The 14,259-nt window shown below is 34.6% G+C and overlaps 1 protein-coding gene across 2 annotated transcripts; it reads left to right on the top strand.

The window, feature by feature from the left end:
* The first annotated feature begins 515 nt into the window (after positions 1–515).
* Positions 516–4,852, top strand: LOC111906402 (BTB/POZ domain-containing protein SR1IP1). 2 transcript variants are annotated; one of them, XM_023902161.3, is made up of 5 exons: positions 516–1,143; positions 1,234–1,303; positions 1,379–1,972; positions 3,181–3,687; positions 4,217–4,852. In XM_023902161.3, the coding sequence occupies exons 1-5, from the start codon at positions 1,112–1,114 to the stop codon at positions 4,751–4,753; spliced, it is 1,740 nt and encodes a 579-aa protein (XP_023757929.1). In that variant the 5' UTR covers positions 516–1,111; the 3' UTR covers positions 4,754–4,852. The 2 variants fall into 2 exon arrangements, with proteins under 2 accessions (XP_023757929.1, XP_023757930.1); XM_023902162.3 differs by having other exon boundaries at positions 517–944.
* The last annotated feature ends 9,407 nt before the right edge of the window (positions 4,853–14,259 follow it).

Here is a 14,259-nt window from a genome sequence, read left to right as displayed (position 1 = left end):
TGGATTTTTTTTTTCAAAAGGAGCTAAATTAAACCGTATATATCAACTTTTTGCTATACATAATATTTTAGGGGTTGTATGATATACAAATTGTATAATCCTATAATACATAAATTATATGACAAAATTATTGTGCCTTTTTTTAGAATAGATCTAAATAACCATCCCATCATATATACCAAACGATTTAGGCGAAGTTCCAGTTGTCTTTCTTCATGATTTGACACAGCAAGAGAGAAAGACATAACGAGGTTGTGGGGCACTAACCCAGAGTTGGCCTCAGTCCTTTGCAGTTAGAGTAGAATTGAAGTCTCCCTTTTTTTAATTTGTTTGGTTGCATTTAATGGCTTTTGGAAAAGAATCTATGCCACACGACATCAAGTACACGGTTAAAGAGAGAAGACATAACGGGGTTTTGCTTGGATGTTTATTCCAATTAAAGCCTTGTTGATTCAATAGTAATACAAGACTATTAGAGTATTGGCGTATTGCATTGATGATAAACCATCTACAAGCATTGGGTCAATAGTTGTTCAACCAATGGCAGTTCGTTATCCCTATCAGAAAAGATGCGCATTATGTGGTTGATAAAATATGTCACTGGTCAATATAACAAACTTCTAATCTTTTGTCCAAATACTCCAAAATCTTATTTGCACTCACCACCACACACTCGTAAATTCAACCTATTTTCTTGTAATTATCCAAGTTTCCCTCACAAATATCCACAATACCAACTTTAAAAAAATACTATTTTCTCCCTGTATCTTCCTCCTTTTTGGCCAAACGCTAATATCCATCATGGGTATTTCATTAAAGATGTTGATCGTCTGACATGCAACAGAATCATTAAATTTAATGCAAGATAACGGTGGTGGAAAATGAAAGAAACAACTCATTCCTTCTTTTGCTTTTGTTCATGTTGTACAAAGAGCAAGTGAAATGTGTGTACTTTCGTATAGCTTTTTATCTTTTTGCAGTTTATGGTGAAATATAGAACATGATTCTTGTTATGAGTAGTCAATCATTGTCATGAGGGATGTTCTACATGAATGACTTCACTTCCCACACCCCTTATTATGCCTGTCAAGAGGACTAAACTGAGCAACTTATGACTAATTCCATGGAGAAAACTAGTGATTGGTTTGCTTTTAATCATGTCAAGCTTATTTTCTTTTTGTTTCTCAGTTTTTTTTTTAAAGATCTAAAGGGACTTTATTTCAATGTTAACAGGCTTTTCTCCCAAGATATTCCAAGCGATGTTACAGTCCACACAGGAGGTGCTTCTTTTTCATTACACAAGGTATAATTCGATTCTACACTCTTGTATAACTCGTCTTTATGTAATTTTATACTTGAATTCTTGAACTTGATGCAGTTTCCATTGGTGTCAAAGTGTGGTTACATAAGAAAAATGGCATCCAACCCCAAAGATTCTGGTCTTTTAATGGTTGAAATCCCTGATATCCCTGGAGGCCCTGAAGGATTTGAACTTGCAGCAAAGTTTTGTTATGGAATAAACTTCGAGTTATCAACAGAAAACATTGCCATGGTGAGATGTGTTTCAGAGTTTCTTGAAATGACAGAAGATTATGCAATTGGAAATCTTGTAACAAGATCCGAAGCGTATTTAAATGAAGTTGGACTTAAAACATTGGCTGGTTCTGTTTCCATTTTGCAATCATCAGTAGATTTCTTACCAATGGCTGATAAAGTAAAGTTAATTAATCGGTGTATAGACACTATAGCCTTTATAGTCACCAAAGAATCTTCCGCAAGCACTGGTTCTTTGGTTTCTTCCTCATGTTCTTCACACCCGAGAGCTGTAGTTGATTGGTGGGCTGAAGATTTAATTGTGCTTAGGATCGATATATTTCAAAGGGTTCTTCTTGCAATGATTTCAAGGGGGTTTAAACAATATGCTCTTGGTCCGATTTTAATGCTTTATGCCCAAAAATGTCTTCGGGGTTTGGTAAAGTCTCTTTTTGCTTGGTGTGTTTTCAAAGAAGGGTTAAATGCTTGATATAGCAACATAGTTTTACTTATATCATTATTATAGCATGCAACATAACTATAACAACATACTTCTGAATCTTTTTTCTTATTAGGACATTAAACTTTGACAAATCTACACAATTAGAGTAGTAAATTTGCTTTGTATTTGGATGATACTGTTATAGTTGGGTGTAATTTTCAAAGTACAATGTTGGATGTGGACGGAACGAAGGTAGGATTTCATAATAAACAAATTGGTAAAAGTACTTGGATATTTTTCCATTCAATACTTATGGCAATGTCATCTGAATATTTGGATGTATTTATTGTAGGAAATAGATAGATTTTTCAAAGTACAAAGTTCTTATAAAAGCTTTTTGAAAAATATAATGTTATAATTTGATAGATTTTCTAAAGTACAAATTAAAAAAATAATAATAATAAAGTACAACTACTTAATAGAAAAAAAAATGTAACTATGATGCTAAAAATAAGCAAATTGGTACGAACTATCCAATATTAGGCCTGTATCAAGCTATAAGCCCAGTAAATAATTCACTTCCAAAAGACACCTTGTAGGAGGAGGGAACACCCAACTTATAGGCCAACATAATAACTTTCGGCAGATATGGGATCGTAACACAAATAAATGAAGGTATGTTTCTATTTCATGCATTTAACCCTTCAAAAATTACATTTTATGCAAATATGCACTTGGCTTATCATTTATTATCATAGGAAGGGTTATATGCAAGAAATAACAATATACATTCATTTATACATTTATTAAAGTATCCCACTCTAGTTTCTTTCCACTACAATGTTATATGGTTAAAAATCTACCCAATAATCGCTAAGGTCATCGAAATAAAAAATTTCAGCTCTATAAATTGGTCGATTTTTCAAAGTACAAAGTCCTAATATGAACCGAAAGTACAATGCATCATTAGGAATAAACCGAAACACAATGTTGTAATATAATGAAGCAGAGGTTTGATGCTATAATAAACCAACAAATGCAAATAGTTGCTACTTCTTGCATTTAATCCTTTAAAAAAATTCCCTTTTATGCAAATATGCACATTATTCATTCTTGATTGGATTTTTTCAATAGAACTCCCCTATGAATCTCATGATTTTGCATAGCAGTATATTCATTAATTTATATGATTTAATATCAAACAGGAGTTATACGGAAAGAGCAAGAAAAAAATCAACTCAAAACAAGAACATGAAAAGAGGATAGTTCTAGAAACAATAGTAAGCCTCCTACCAAGAGAAAGAAACGCAATGTCGGTCAGCTTTCTTTCAATGTTGCTTCAGGCAGCCATATATCTTGAAACAACAATGGCATGTAGGTTAGACTTAGAAAATCGAATAGGCTTACAACTCGAGCAGGCAGCTTTGGATGACATACTAATTCCATCTTTTCATTTTGATGGTGACACGATGTTCGATGTTGATACTATCCAAAGGGTCATGATGAATTACCTTGAATACGAATTAGAAACCACAAATAATCAAGAAAATGACATGGAAAAAGTTGGAAAGCTAATGGAAAGTTATCTTGCTGAAATAGCTTCTGATAGGAACTTATTGGTGTCAAAATTCATTAATCTTTCTGAGCATATTCCTGAACAAGCTAAGGTTTCAGAAGATGGAATGTATAGAGCCATTGATATTTTCCTAAAGGTATTTTTTTAATCTTCTTCTTCTTTATACTTGGCAACCAATTATTTTGTATGTTCTCATTTATTCATTAAAATTTTCGGGTGAAAGCTTTTATTTTATTCTATTTATTTAATTCAAATAATATATAATAAATAATAAAATGAGTAATGTGACTAAATAAGAACATATAAAATAGTTGGTTGCCCTTGCAGTTATTAAAAATGACTAAACTACATAGACTCCAAATCAGCACCCAAAACCGGTAAAACCTATAGCACGTCATAAGGGGTGATATCATAAATGGGTAACCAACTATCTTATTTTTAACACAAAGATCCATTTTATTACCTTCTTTATAGTACTTTTTTTAAACAATAGTGTTTTGTGAAGAAAAAAAAGTAGCATGTTACCCATTGACCACATTAACCCCAGTTCGTAATGGTACATATTAAACAACATTAGTAGTTGGTTACCCTCACACAAATTAATTTGATTAAAGTGAAATATACCCTTATTAATTATATCACATTTAACAATTCAAACTTTGCAGGCTCATCCAAAGTTAAGTGATACCGAAAGAAAGAAAGTTTGCAGCTTAATGGACTGTCAAAAGTTATCCCGTGAAGCATGTGCCCATGCTGCCCAAAATGACCGGCTTCCTGTACAGACCGTGGTTCAAGTTCTTTACTATGAACAACAACGGTTAAGAGACACCATGGATGGTAGTGGTCAGATAGCGGTGGAACCCACCACCACCACCACTACTACCACCACTATCCGGCCATTATCCGATGAGCTTTCACAGTTGAAAAAGGAGAACCAGGACCTAAAATTTGAGCTCTTGAAGATGAAAATGAAGTTGAAAGAGGTAGAAAGATCATCTGGTGACAAGTTTGCAGCTGGCAGTCCTATTGGTGGTATCCGTTTTTCTGCTGATAAGCCACCGTTGCCTCGGAAATCCTTTATAAATTCATTATCGAAAAAGTTGGGGAAATTTACGCCGTTTCTTCGTGCAGATGGGGTTGTACCTTCGAGTACAAGAGGCATGAATAAACCAACTAAAGATCGAAGACATTCAATGTCCTGATTCGTTTTCCCAATTCCATGTGGTTGACTTATATGTGTGAAATTTATGTAAAGTTTGTTTGTATATTGTTATAATCATATAAGATATGTGCTTTTCTAATTTGATAAATAGCATGTGCATACATTTAGTATTAAGCTCCGAAGTCATTTTTTCTTTTTAGTTGCCACGTAGATGCTACGTATACAAGTCAGTTTAAACCGATAGCCGATCCAAACATGATTGTAATTGGGATGCATGAGTATAACTCATGGGGTCCATTAATTTTATTCAAAAGACCCTAATGTACCCACTACAGGTTGTAACCTAAGATAGTCGGTCACAATGGTAACAACTGAACATTTTTAACAAGTTCGTTGGTCAATTATTTAAAAAAAGGTTGCTTAAATGTAAACACGACGAATAGATAATTACCATCTTAAGTCATTATTATTTGTTTCTGTTATCCTTATGATGCTATCAATCTTGATACCATCACCTGGTGGCTCGCATGATAATTAAAGGCAGTAGTAGCTCACATTTTCCCTGTGCATTATCGTTTTGATGTTATGAATTTTCATAGGGACCTATCAACTTCTAATCTCGGGGGCTTCTATTTCACCAAATTGGTAAACCATCTCCGGAAGAGCTTGCTTTAAATGGGAATAATTATAAAAGAAATGATATCGATCATGATGATGTGATCACACGACCAATCATGATATTCTAGAGAATGATCACTACAAGAAAGGTGGGCATTAGCGGAGACATTTTTAGCGGCGACAGCATGCATTAGCAGCGACATGCAATTGACGCGTTACATGTCACCGCTAATGAAAGTCGTCGTTGCTAATGCCCACACTAGCGATCTGCTTCAAATGAACCATGTACGTTCGATCTGTATTCAATCTAAGGGTTGTAAATGAGTGGAAAAGACGTTGACTTTTTCCTCTAGGGGTGTCGCCGCTAATACTCATGCGTCGCCGCTAATGCCCATCTATCATTAGACTTTCTCTCCATCTACCACCGAAGACGCCGATTGCACACACAACAATTGTCGCCACCTACCAAACCTCCATTGTCTCCATTACCGGCGACCTAGACCTCCATTACCAGCAACCAAGAGGCGACGAACACAGTTAAATTCCAGAAAATTTGACGATTTAAGATTGAAATCCTTCCCTATTTTTGATTCTTCTTTTGTTTTGATGTTTTTTTTAGTGATTTTAAGCTTTTAATTTAAGGATTGTTGCCAGAGTTGTTGCCAGAATTGTTGGTGGAATTCTTGCCGGATTGTGGAATTCTTGCCGTAAAATTTCAAAATTACACTACCATAGGTTCTTTTTCATCTTTTTATCTTTCATTTTTTAGAAAGAATGTATTTGTATGTGTATGATGCATATATGTGTTTTTGCATTAGTATTTTTTTCTATGTGTGTCATTTGTATGTGTATTATTTGTGAATGTGTATGTGTACGACTTTTGAAATTATATATGTAACTTGTATGTATGAAAAAAATGAAAAAAAAGCATGATGCCATATTGAATATGTGTAGCAAACATGTTTATGTGTATTTGTATGTATAATGTGTGTATATATGTATGCAATGTGTGGAAAAAATTAAAAAAAATATATGTTGGTATAATGAATATGTAATATATCTATAATGAAAAAAATATATGTTGTATTTACATGTATGATTGTATTAGATGTTTATTATATTTTTATTTTCTTCTTAATATGGTTTCAAAGTGCTTAATTTTGTTAGTGACTTAATGTTGGTCATTGGAACTTTAGCTTAATTAGATTATTAATACCAACGTACTTTTAGTAATTTTAAATTAATTATAAAATAAAGTTTAATTAATTTTTAAAAAAATCAATAAAAAGAAAATATTAAATTAATTGTAAAATAAAATTAAATTACTATTAATATCAAGTTAATATTAATATTAAAATTAAATTAAATTAATTACACAATAAAATTAAATTAATTTACAAAAAACTAACAACATAAAAGAAAATATTAAATAAATTATAAAATCAAATTAAGTTAACTTTAAAATAAAATAAAATTAATTATAATAACAAGTTAATATTAATATTAAAATTAAATTAAATTAAAAATTAAACTATTAACAAAAAAAATATTAAATTAATTAGAAAATCAAATTAAGTAAATTTTAAAATCACACTAAATTAATTACAAAGTCATACTAAATTAATTTTTAAAAAAAAAAAATCATAAGCAAAAAGAAAATATTAAATTAGTTATAAAATCAAATTAAATTATTTTTAGAATCAAATTAAACAAATTATAAAATCAAATTAAATTAAATATAAAATAAAATTAAACGGTATATTTTTTAAACCATAATATTATGTAATATAATATTAAAAGTACAATGATATAATAGAAAATAAACAAAAGTATGATGTTATAACTAACAAAATTATGATACTTTTGTTAATTATAACATTATAATTTTGTTTATTTTCTATCATAACATCGTAATTTTAAAATTATGGTTTAAATAATGTACCGTCTGATATGATTTTCTTATTAAAACACACTGAATCATTGATTTTGAGTTTAAGTTTCTTCTTAATAATCACTAAGAGCCTAGAAATACCCAACTGAAATTGATTTAGAAATCAATTTCGGGTTGTCCCCATTTGGGGACTGCTTTTTGAATACTTTATCTCATTTAGGATGTGAACATGTATTACATGATTGTTTGTTTAAGAAATATTCGGTTGTTATTTTCTCTTTGCTCTTCGGGTATATATATATATATATATATATATATATATATATATATATATATATATATATATATATACATACATACATACATACATGGGTGCAAAGGGGAAATGTAGTCGATTTTTTCTTAAACATACAATCATGTAATAAATGCTCACATATGAGATAAGGGATTCAAAAAGTGGGTTTAGAAACCTAACTTTGTGAATAATCTATCCATTTCTGATTATTTGTTCATGTGTTTCCGTGTCGGGGATACTTTTTGAATCATCGATTTTTTTGAATAGTCTACTAGATTTTTGTTTCCCGTAGAGTAAACATTAAACACTAAAATATGTTTCAGTTGCATCATGTTTATTGATAAAAGTTGGACTACTAATCCACATCGTCATTCTCCCGAGTTCTAGCTAGGACTCGACACTTTTGTCAAGAGATCCATGTTACAACTAGATTGTAAAGGTGAAACCAAATGCCTGTGTCAGCAATGTGATAATCGTTACTTCATGGATCTAAAAGAAATGAGACGTCATGTTCGTATATATGGTGTATTCGGTCATACGAAGCATGGATATATCACAGTTAATCTTTAATTCCTATGGATGTAGATGTCGTATCGCCAAGTAACTGTTGGATAAGGTGTCTAAGTCCATAACTATTTATGGTATGTACTTGACCCGGTTTGGCATGGTCCATTTGGGTTGCATGGCATCATGCATTTGAATAGACAAAAATGAGAGAAATAACACTTATGGTTTATTAGTATATTATAAGTTCTAATATATTAATAATATTATTAAATTAGTATTGATCAAGAATTAATTTAGAATTAATTAAGTAATCAAAAAGGTGACTAGTTAAATAACCTTCTTGAATGTGTAAATCATCCATACTTGTATAATGGGCTAAATGCTCCATGGATTATCAAGTTAGGCTAAAACCCGTAGGATGCTCTATGGAGGTGTAAACCCATGGATCATGGAAATGAAGAGTCATGTCACGTTAGGGTTTACGTGGTGTAACCCTAATTGTAACACACTATATAAGTAACATAAAGCTCACCAAAATCGGCCACTAGAAAGAATAGAGAGGGCAAGCCAATTTTAGAAGTGCTCTACATATCTCTCAAGATATTCCAATAGCATTCGGTGTTCTGTGAGACATTTGAGGCATCACACTTGGGGTGCTAGGCTCACATGGTTTTCAAGAAATCCAAACTACTACAAGGTATGTTTTCTAGCTTACTTTTATGTTTAAAAGTTCCCCATGTATGCTATATATGATTATGAACCTTGGAAAATCAATTTTGCATGTATCCTAGTCAAACATAGATCCAAGGTTTCTAGGGTTGCATGAACATCTTAGGAGAGTTAGAATGCTCAAAACCCTACATGGGTATCAGAGCCTAGGCTTGTTTGTTTGATACTTGATGCAAAATAGCTGAAAAAGTCAAAATTCTTGCTGTCTGCACAGGGGACTCGCCGAGTCTATGGGGGGACTCGACGAGTCCAAGCGTATCTTCAACCAACTCAGCGAGTCAGCTCTTGCACTCAACGAGTTGGCCAGGCAGAGTGCAGATTTTTGATTTTTGCTGCTGGAAATGGACTAGAAACATTACCCTAAACTGTTTTGGTGTTTTAAAACTTGTTTTAGATGGTGTAATGGTTGTTCTAATCCATTTACAATGGCTAATATCAAAATTCCATATTTATATGTGTTCATATGTTATTGAAATTTTGATATGAATATTCATGTTCTTATGAGTTCTTGCAAGATCATAGGAATTATGTGCTATTGATTGGTAGTTAATTCATGATCATGATGTGTTTTAATGGAGTCCATAACTTGTCCTCAAGTTATGGATAACCAAAACTCACTTTGTAATAAATCCATTAAAAGAACACATAAGTTACAAAAAATGAAGAGCCTTCATTTTTAATAAACAATAACTTATAAGTTATGAATTGAAAAGTTTTGTAAAGTTACAAAACTTTCCCTCAAGTTTTGGAAATTGTAAAGTCATCTAGTGAGCTTTAGTTCCAACCCCTAGAATTTTGAAAGTTAAAATTCAACCCTTGTACTCTATAATATTATAAGTTAATAATATATATATATATATATATATATATATATATATATATATATATATATATATGTGTGTGTGTGTGTGTGTATGTGTGTATGTATAAGATCAAGTCATTTTACCGTTAGTAGGCCTCATTCACGAAGTCAACCTATAAGGGGGGTATAAGGTTATTGCCTATAAAATAGCAGCTTAATGGGTGTCCACTCTCACCCACCGCTTCCTTGACTGGTGGAGGGTTGTTAGCTGAACGGGTAGGACAATGACTTTAAATCCTTATTAAAAGTATAATGATACTAAAGTAACTAAATGTTTTTATAAATTCCCAATCTTAGTTACTTTAGGAAAATGTGAATAAGGTGCTAACCCATGAAATTACACTTTGCACCTTGATTAAGTCGTTAGTGGAGCGTGTGTGGTTAACCGACACACTAAGTTGGACTTAACAAGGTAGGCAAAGGGTAACTTAAGGTTTTTCATAGGTCGGTGGAGCGCGTGTGGCTAATCGGCACATCGATTGAGTGAAAAACATTAAGGGTACCAAGTAGTTTGCATGGTTACTTCACACCTTGTTTTGTGATCCTCGGCATCCCAGTCACAAAACCTGAAGGGCACACTGGAGATTTAAACATGCCATTGAAAAGTTCAATGAATCTCAAAAGAATCTAGGAGTTTCTAAAGACCAATTAAAACCTAATAATTTATATTTCGTTTTTCATGGTGGAAATTAGTGAATCGTCATTCACCTACCTTTCAAATATGTTATAGCTTAGATTATGACATGCCTCTTCTAAGTTATAATATATTGTGATTGGGTCCTAGCCTTAATATTACATTTGGGTTCTTTATTAAGGACTATCTATATATCTAATCTAAACTTGTTTTTCTTCTTTTCAAACGTCAACTAACAATGCTGCTTCTGACTCTAACCCTACTGGCTCCTTCTGTCTCATGAACCTTTGTGGGAGAGTCATCATTAATGGATCTAACTTTATGGATTGGATCAGGAGCATCAGGATGGTCAGTCGGTATGAGGACAAAGAATATGTCCTTGACAAGGAGCTTAAAGAACGCGAGCCGACTGCTACTCCTGAGGAGATTGTTGAATATCAGGCCCATGAAGTAGCATGCATAATGTTGGCCACTATGACAGCAGAGCTCCAAAAGTCCTATGAGGACTACTATCCTTTTGAGATGTACCAAGATTTGATGGACCGCTACCGTCAGAGTGCTCGTCAAGAGCGATATGAAATCATCTCCTCCATGATAACAACCCGGATGAAGGATGGTGAACCCATCACGGACCACATGCAGAAAATGCAAAGATATGTGGACCGTTTGTTGAAGCTAAATGTAAACTTCCCTGAGGAGTTAGCAATAGACATCATTTTGCACTCCTTACCTTTATGTTATGATCAATTCCGCATGACATACCACATTAACAAGGAGGAAGTTACCCTTAGCAAGGTTGATGGACTCGTAAAGACCGTTGAAACTAGTCTTAAAGGTAAGTCAGTTTTCATTACTCCTACTCCTACTCCAAGCTCCGCCCCTGTCCTGGCAATCGGGAAAGTAGAGGGAAAAAGAGAAAGAACGCTTCGAAGGGTACCAAGGGTAAGACCCTTGATGGCTCCTATTCAAGTGGAACCAAGAAAGGTTTCGTCCCTCCTTCTTCTTACCCAAAAGAGGCTAAATGCTTCTATTGCCTCGAAAAGTCGCATTGGAAGCGGAACTGTCCAAAGTACTAGCAAGACTTAAAGCCTGGGAAAGTAAAACCCACCCATGTAGGTATTTACACAATATTATCTAATAACTCACCCTATTCTAACTCTTGGGTCCTTGATACAGGTTGTGGAATTCACATATGTTCTGATTTGCAGGGACTAAGAAGAAGTGAGAATGTGGAGCATGGAAAGATAAACTTGATCATGGGGAATAGGAAAGCTTCACCTGTCACCAAGATTTGAGTTTATTCTTTGTTTCTATGTAGTGGGTTTACATTAGATTTGAATAAATGTTGTTAATCACCTGAAATGGCAAGAAATACTATTTCCTTTCATCCTTTATACAAACAAGGGTTTACCTTTTCTTTTGATAATGAAGTTGGTGGAATAAATGTTTTCTTTAATAATGTTCTTTATTTTAAAGCATTACCTTGTGATGGTTTGTATGAAGCTGTGTCTATTGTAGATAACCTAGGAAATAATGTGTTGTGTATTGATTCTCCTAATAATAATAACTTGGATAAACCATCATTATGGCATTGTTGTCTTGGACATGTAAGCAAGAAACACATAGGCCAACTCCAAAAGGATGGAGTCTTGGAGTCATTTGACCTGACGTCAGATGATAGCTGTGAATCATGCTTACTTGGAAAAATGACAAACTCACCCTTTACTAGTTCTTGTGCAAGTGATGAAGGTTTGCTGGATCTAGTGGACACAGATGTGTGTCGACCCTTCAAAACTGCCACATGGGATGCTAATCGTTATTATGTGACTTTTACAGATGATTATTGTAGATATGGTTATGTCTGCTTAATCAAGCATAAGTCAGAGACTTTTGAAAGGTTTAAAGAGTTTAAAAAAGAAGTCGAGAATCAATTGGGCAGGAACATTAAGATGCTTCGATCCGATCATGGTGGTGAGTATCTTAGTACAGAGTTCCTCGACTATATTAAGGAATGTGGGATTGTCTCACAATTGACACCTCCCAGGACACCACAGTTGAATGGTGTGGCTGAGAGGTGTAATCAAACCTTTTTGGATATGGTTTGTTCCATGATGAGTTGAGCTTCGCTACCAATCTAATTCTGGGGGTATGCCTTAGAGACTGCCGCCCATAACCTTAATCTAGTCCCTACAAAGAAAGTTGTCAAAACTCTTCATGAGATGTCGATTGGAAAATTTCCTAATCTAGACCACATCAAGATTTTGGTGTGCGAGGCTTTCATGAGGAGTGAGACTCACAATAAGCTAGAACCTCGAAGTGAGAGGTGTATTTTCATCGGCTACCCACAGAAATCCTTTGGTTACCTCTTCTACAGACCCTGCGAGAATGTGGTCTTTGTAGCAAGGGGGTGTCTTGAGAGAGAGAGAGAGAGAGTTCATAAGCCAAGGAAACAGCCAGATGCAAATTGACCTCTAAGAAATTCAAGAGTCAAGTGGTGAAGGAACTTCAAACCCTAGAAGTCAACCTGAGGAGGAAACTCCTGTTGATCCAATTGACGAGTCTGTACCTTTGAGGCGTTCCACGAGAGTTAGGAATGCACCTGAGCATTATTATGGTTTCCATATTACTGTGGCAGGTGAGACACTTATCAGTGATGAGATACTGGTAAGTCTGGATGAACCTAACAACTATGCGGGAGTCATGGCAGGCCCTGAGTCTACTAAATGGAAAGAGGCTATGAACAGCGAGATACAGTCCATGTATGCCAATGAAGTTTGGAACTTGGTTGACAATGTACCAGGTCATAAGACAGTTGGGTGCAAATGGATCTTCAAAAAGAAGACCGACATGGATGGTAATGTACACACTTACAAGGCGCGGCTGGTTGCAAAGGACTTTTCTCAAACTACGGGAGTTAAGTATGATGAGACCTTTTCACCGGTATCAAAGAGTAAGTCTATTAGGGTTATGTTAGCCATTGTTGCATTTCATGACTATGAAATATGGAAAATGGATGTTAAAACCGCTTTCCTTAATGGAAAGTTGGCTGAGGATGTTTACATGAGTCAGCCAGAGGGTTTTGTCAGTAAAGAGTACCCTAATAGAGTGTGTAAGCTTGAGAAATCCATCTATGGATTGAAATAAGCACCTCACAGATGGAATCTTTTGTTTCGATGAGAAAGTCAAAGGGTTTGGCTTTTCGAGGAGTGAAGATGAATTGTGTGTATATGTCAAGGCTAGTGGGAGTATAGTTAGCTTTTTGGTACTGTATGTAGATGACATACTACTCATAGGAAATGACATCCCAACTCTGCAGGAAGTTAAGTCCTGGCTTGGGAAGTGTATCCCTATGAAAGACCTGGGAGAAGCTGCATATATTCTATGGATAAGGATTCTAAGAGAATGGATTAAAAGACTAATTGGACTTATTCAGAGTGCCTACTTGGATAAGGTGCTGAAGAGGTTCAGCATGCAAGATCCCAAGAAACGAGAGTTAGCCATCCAGAGTAACGCTAGATTGCGTAAGACTCAGAGCCCAAGTACCGAGCCTAAGATAGCAGAAATGAGTGGAGTACCTTATGCTTCCGCTGTAGGCTCGATCATGTATGCTATGACTTGTACTAGTCCTGATGTAGCCTTTCCTTTGAGCATGGTTAGTAGATATCAGGGGAATCCTGGAAAGGCTCACTGGACTGCAGTAAAGAATATCCTCAAGTACCTACGGAGGACTAAGGACTGGGTCCTTACCCTCGGTGGGAGTGATGACTTGAGAGTTGTAGGGTACAATGATGCTAGCTTCCAGACTGATAGCGATAATTTCTGCTCTCAGTCAGGCTGGATCTTTACCTTAAACGGAGAAGCAATTACTTGGAAATGCTCCAAGCAGGAGACAGTGGCTGATTCAACTTGTGAATCATAGTATATAGCAGCAAGCGAGGCAGCAAAGGAGGCAATATGGCTGAAGAACTTCATTGGAGACCTTGGAGTTGTACTAACTATAAAGGAGCCTA

This window comes from Lactuca sativa, chromosome 4 (assembly GCF_002870075.4).
Source record: "Lactuca sativa cultivar Salinas chromosome 4, Lsat_Salinas_v11, whole genome shotgun sequence".
Taxonomy (NCBI): domain Eukaryota; kingdom Viridiplantae; phylum Streptophyta; class Magnoliopsida; order Asterales; family Asteraceae; genus Lactuca; species Lactuca sativa.
The sequence above is the reverse complement of the archived record's forward strand: the minus strand, read 5'-3'. Positions and strand labels throughout refer to the sequence as shown.

What these genes read in the sequence shown, in the direction of transcription:
- LOC111906402 (XM_023902161.3), top strand. Translation starts at nt 1,112, where the DNA reads ATGACTAATTCCATGGAGAAAACTAGTGATTG. An exon ending in ATGGAGAAAACTAGTGATTG is followed by an intron (nt 1,144 to 1,233) that starts GTTTGCTTTTAA and finishes CAATGTTAACAG; the next exon opens with GCTTTTCTCCCAAGATATTC. An exon ending in AAAAATGTCTTCGGGGTTTG is followed by an intron (nt 1,973 to 3,180) that starts GTAAAGTCTCTT and finishes AATATCAAACAG; the next exon opens with GAGTTATACGGAAAGAGCAA.